At 52.1% G+C, this 5,842-nt stretch overlaps 1 protein-coding gene across 1 annotated transcript in view; it reads left to right on the forward strand.

Moving 5' to 3' along the window:
* HKDC1 (hexokinase domain containing 1) overlaps nt 1-5,842 on the forward strand; it is a 36,599-nt gene that overhangs the window by 22,471 nt on the left and 8,286 nt on the right. The window contains exons 10-15 of the mRNA XM_015562101.1: nt 598-902; nt 2,070-2,215; nt 2,316-2,435; nt 3,057-3,152; nt 3,343-3,442; nt 4,947-5,130. Of these exons, the coding sequence (XP_015417587.1) occupies nt 598-902; nt 2,070-2,215; nt 2,316-2,435; nt 3,057-3,152; nt 3,343-3,442; nt 4,947-5,130 (951 nt within the window). The remainder of the gene's footprint in view (nt 1-597; nt 903-2,069; nt 2,216-2,315; nt 2,436-3,056; nt 3,153-3,342; nt 3,443-4,946; nt 5,131-5,842) is intronic.

Here is a 5,842-nt window from a genome sequence, read left to right on the forward strand (position 1 = left end):
CTGCTAAAGCCAATTGCCTGACTAGCAAGGCCAGCCATTTCTGTGTTTAGCCATCTGGCCACCCTTCTATCTATCTATTCATCTATCTGTCCGTTACTATTGAATACCTACTGTGTGGGAAGCCTGGAAAAATACACCCAGTTATACATGGGGGAAATCAGATGACAGAGGTTGCCAAGTTCATGTGAAGGATTCTGGTAGGAAACACGTGGACACGAGAATTTCCCAGAAGGAGGGAGTGCACACGCCTCTCTGGCTAACAGAGGTGGTACTGGGAGTCAGGCGGGTACCCCCGGAAGGAGCTGGAGAAAGCACTTCCCCTTTGGACAGCGATGATGTTTGGCCAACATGTTATGCATGGACATGCCCGACCAGTTGAAATATGGGTGGTAAAATAGCTACTTCCTCGAGCCTCCCAAGTGTCCTGTCCACTGCCCCAGCTGCCCGGTCACTGCCCCCGCACCACCTGCAACTAAAGGGGTGAGCCCTGGCCCAGCAGGGCCCCCAGGACCCGGTGCATGCTGCCCTGCGCCTGTTCCATTGGCCAGGCCGGGCCTGTATGACTACTCTGTATTTTGCCGTCACCCCTGCTTTCAGATACCCCAAACGCCTGCACAAGGTGGTGAGGAGACTGGTCCCGAACTGTGACGTCCGCTTCTTCCTGTCAGAGAGTGGCAGCACCAAGGGGGCAGCCATGGTGACGGCGGTGGCCGCCCGTGTGCAGGCCCAGCGGAAGCAGGTGGACCAGGTGCTGGCCCTGTTCCGGCTGACCCGGGAGCAGCTCGTGGGCGTGCGGGACAAGATGCGGGCTGAGCTCGAGTATGGGCTGAAGAGGGACACGCACCTGCTGGCCACCGTCAAGATGCTGCCCACCTACGTCTGCGGGATGCCGGACGGCACAGGTGGGCCGTGCACAAGCTCTTTCTCCCGAAGGGCCACCTAGAACTCCCACGAGCTCCTTCAATCCGGTTAGGTGTTTTATTAGAAGAGCTTTGGGTTCATGTCTGTAATGGCGGGCGGGGGCCAGGGTTGAAGGTCAGTACTCCTTCTGCATCTATTCGCCGGGTGGACCCACGGCCTTGCTCTGCGCACGCTGGTGGAGAGATCGCCTCCCGCAGGGGGCGCGTGCATCTGTGTAGCTGAGAACATGGCGTGTACCCCATGTTGTTGGCAAACAGAAGACCCAGATGCTGTTCCCGGGAGCGGCCATCTGGACACTTGGAGTCGGCTGGCTGGCCTTCCCCGGCTTCTCTGCCTCTCTTCCCTCCCGAGGCGTGGCTCTCTTGCTCTCCCCTCAGCACTCTCTGCACCTGACTTTTCCAAGCCCTGCTCCTCCTCCTGGTCCTTGGTGCTCGGCTGAGAGGAGCCACTCCACAGCGGAGCCAGAGTCTGTGATGCTCTGTGATGCTGGAGGAGTGAGAGGCAGTGGGTGGTACTGAAGGTTGAACTTGATTTCTTTTGTTGTTAATTCCCACCCGATGATATTTTTCCATTGATTTTTAGAGAGAGTGGAAGGGAGGGGGAGAGACAGAGAGAGCGAGAGAAACATCGATGTGAGAGAGACACATCTATTGGTTGCTTCCTGCACGTGCCCTGACCCAGCCAGGGACCCCGGCCTGCAACCGAGGTACATGCCCTTGACTGGAATCAAACCCGGGACCCTTCAGTCCACAGGCCGATGCTCTATCCACTGAGCCAAACCGGCCAGGTAGGGGTGAGGGAACCCAGAGAAGGGGAGAGCCAGGATGGGAAGAATCATTCTATCACGTGATGAGCAGTTCCTCCAGGCCACACAGACGGATGGAGCCACCTTCGGAGGCCATTGCACTCAGGGCAGCCTGGCCTGACTCACCCTCAGAGGCTCCTTGAGCATAAGTACCGTTGTGGCCTTTCCCAGGTGCAGGAAAAGCAGGCTGGCCTCACAGCTCCGGGTGCCTGCGGGTGCCCTGGATCTGTGCCCGGGGCAGGCTCTGAGGCTACTCCTTTTCCTCATCTCCGTCCCCCATGCCTCCCCTGAGTCCCTGCTCTGTGCATGCTGGTAGAACGGAGCCCCACTTTCTCCCCCACAGAGAGAGGGAATTTCCTTGCCCTGGATCTGGGGGGAACCAACTTCCGCGTCCTCCTGGTGAAGATCAGAAGCGGCCGGAGGTCAGTGCGGATGTACAACAAGATCTTCGCCATCCCGCTGGAGATCATGCAGGGCACCGGCGAGGAGGTGAGCGTCAGGCCGCGGGTCTGTGCGCTGGGGTGCCAGCCTCCCCCCCGCCCCGCCCCGGTCACTGCCCGCCCGGGTGACTGCCACTCTCTCCCTGCAGCTGTTTGACCACATCGTGCAGTGCATCTCCGACTTCTTGGACTACATGGGCCTCAAGGGAGTCCCGCTGCCTTTGGGCTTCACGTTCTCATTTCCCTGCAGGCAGACAGGCATCGACAAGGTAAGCGGCCCCGCCAGGCTCCCAGCCAGCCCCGTGGGGTGGGCTGCCCTCCTCCACGAGGGGAATCCCAAGGAACCTCTGAGTCACTGTTCATTTTATTTAGGGGCCTTAGGACAGGGCAGCTGGGGGAGGGGCCGCGGGCGGTTGGGGCCGCAGTGTGCGTCAAAGCAACCAGTCGTTCAGGCATTGCGGTCGCTTGGCTTTTATATATATATATATATAGAAAGCATTTCCTATATTGATGTACAAGGTGATAGATCCATTTTTTGGAATGATAGGATGCCTCCAGTGTTTTACTGTGGAACAATGCTTTAATAAACAGTCTGTGGCCTTATCATTAATCACATCTTAATCTGTCCTTGGCTAGATTAGAAGTGATCCAGGCCTTTGCTCTGTGCAGTCATGGCCTGGGAACACGAGTTGTCACTGATGAATATGAATTACTGCAGTTACTCCACTCAGAAGTAGACCCTGTCTGCGATCATGCTTTGTAATGCCTCTGGGCCCAGTGTTAGGGCTGCATAGATGGAAGCAATCGAAAGCACACACACCGGACTACCTATTAGATGTTGAGGTCCCAGAAAACTACTGCTCAAGTGAATCTCTCCTCCTTTCTTTCAGGGGATACTCATTGAGTGGACCAAAGGCTTTAAGGCTACTGACTGTGAAGGGGAAGACATGGTGGATATGCTCAGGGAAGCCATCAAGAGGAGAAACGTATGATACGGTGTTGAGGCTCATGCCTGACCTAGCCCCTTCCCCAAACCCCTTTGGCCTACCATCCTAGGTCCAGCCCTGTGACTCTGACCTTCCTCACACACACCTCACCCCTACTCTGGGTCGATATGCCCCTCCTAGTCCAGTTGGCTTGCACATTCCTCCTACAGTAGAGCTGCTTCCTTTGCAGGAGTTTGACCTGGACATAGTTGCAGTTGTGAATGACACAGTGGGGACCATGATGACCTGTGGCTATGAAGATCCTAATTGTGAGATTGGCCTGATTGCGGGTAAGTGGTCAGGCATGTCCCATTGGCCTACTCCCATCTGATTCTTTGGAGGATCCTTTTTAACATAGTGAGGCAGGGGAGATTGCTCCATTATACAGAGCCTCTGGAGCTGGCTTTGTCCAAGGCAGAGATGAAGCTAAGGCTGGGATTCTAGAATTCTTAAGTGTTTACTTAATATTTTTCTTCATTAAGGGTAGTAAGTCAAAGTTGTCCTTTCTGTTGGAGAAGAATGATATAAAAAAAGGGGACTTTCAGATTATCCTGGGAGGAAGGAGACCTCAGTAGAATCTTGTTGGCCCAAAGCTGGCTCCAATGTTCTCTGACCTTTTCTGGCTGTCTGGGTTCCCAGGATGGGGAAGATTTGGAAGGAAACCTAGGGGAGGAGAAGTCTGACGGTGATTAAGGACTAGGGTGGAATGGCTCCAGCGGGGTGAGGGAAAAGGTGGGAGTTGAACAGGTAGAGATGGGGATGAAGGGCATTCCAACTGAGAGGCACAGATTAAGTAATGACAATCTGCGAAAGTTGTTCCAGTTGGTTGTCTGGGGTTCCTGGAGGTGAGGAGCAGGTGGAACAAGCAGATGGGGATATAGTGAGATGTCTTCAATGCCAGATAAGGGGTTTGATCTCTCTCCAACTCTCACCCGCTTTGTGACCTTGGGCAGGTTACTATTCTGTCTGGACTTGGATTTCCTCATCTATGGGAGGGGCTGGGCTATATCTAGGCGAGCAAAGAGGTGAGACTTGCTTAATTCCATATAATAGTTGCCTGGACTGTTGTGTGGAGAATAGTTCTTAGGCCAGGTCATGGGCCAAGGAGAAGAAGGTGGCATATAGATGCTAAACATTTGCTTGTCCAAGACTAGACGATTCCTCTTGGTCCCTTCCAGCCCTGACTGCTAACTCTCTGACTCCTTGGAGGCTCACTTTGTGTGCCTGTAGCTTAACAAGGATGATGATGGAGGTGATGCTGCTGCTATCACCATTGACTGAATACTTACCATGTGGAGGAAACTTACAAACATCATCTCATTTTTTAAAAAATATATTTTTTATTGATTTTAGAGAGGTAGGGAGGAGAGAGAGATAGAAACATCAATGATGAGAATCACTGATTGGCTGCCTCCTGCACACCCACTACTGGGGATTGCACCCGCAAATGGGGCATGTGCCCTAACTTGGCATCAAACTGTGACCTCTTAGCTCATAAGTCAATGCTCAACCATTGAGCCACACCAGCCGAAGCTCATCTCATTTTTTTTTTTTTTAAATAACAAATCTATGAGGCAGGCATTGTTTCCTTTTCACAGATGAAGAAATTGGGCCTCTGAAAGATGAGATACTTGTCTAAGGTCACTCAGCAATGGTATAAAGCTGCAATTCAGATTTTGACTCCAATCCAGTTGCCTGACTCCAAGCTTAAAGTCCTGTCTGCTGCGTTCCGCTGCCTCTTTAAGATCTGGTGGTGTCTTTTGAAGACTAAAGTCTCTTCCTGGTTCCTTCTAGGAACGGGCAGCAATATGTGCTACATGGAGGAGATGAGGAACATAGAGGTGGTGGAAGGGGACGAAGGGAAGATGTGCATTAACACAGAGTGGGGAGGATTTGGAGATAATGGCTGCATAGATGACATCCGGACCCAATATGACAAGGAGGTGGATGAGGGGTCCCTGAATCCCGGCAAACAAAGGTGAGAAGGCAGATGTGTACATGTGTGCGGGTTGTGCATATACCACTTTACCAGATCTTGGCGGGGGGTGGGGAGGGTGTGTGTGCCATTTTCTTATTATATTACTACTACTATTACATGTTAGTGTGCTGTCTTATTTGAACAAAAGCAAAATATTATGACAAATTTCCAATAAGTAGAACAAAGTGTTGCCTTTTTCTAACTATCAGAGGGCATCATAAAGGGGATGGCTAGTGGAGGCAGAGGCTGTCTGTGGGCCAGGTGTCACAGAGCAGGGGCCTGGTGACTCTGAGAGGTCCAATTCAGCATTTTAAGAGCTGGCTGCCAGGTTGCTGACCTCTGTTGTTCTGGGCGAGGAAGTGGCCACAGGAAGGATGGGAGTTCCGGTTCTCAACATGATGTCATGTCCCAACATGGGTCACAGTCACCTGTGAGGTGTATTCCAACTACTGACCCTACTGAAAACAGTGGGTGGTTCTTTTAAGAAAAGTAGAGTACATTTTTGCTTGCATCCTCATATACCAGCGGTTCTCAACCTGTGGGTCGCGACCCCTTTGGCAGTCGAACGACCCTTTCACAGGGGTCGCCTAAGACCATCCTTCATATCAGATATTTACATTACGATTCATAACAGTAGCAGCATTACAGTTATGAAGTAGCAACGAAAATAATTTTATGGTTGGGTCACAACATGAGGAACTGTATTTAAAGG

This window comes from Myotis davidii, unplaced genomic scaffold, assembly GCF_000327345.1.
Source record: "Myotis davidii unplaced genomic scaffold, ASM32734v1 scaffold134, whole genome shotgun sequence".
NCBI lineage: Eukaryota > Metazoa > Chordata > Mammalia > Chiroptera > Vespertilionidae > Myotis > Myotis davidii.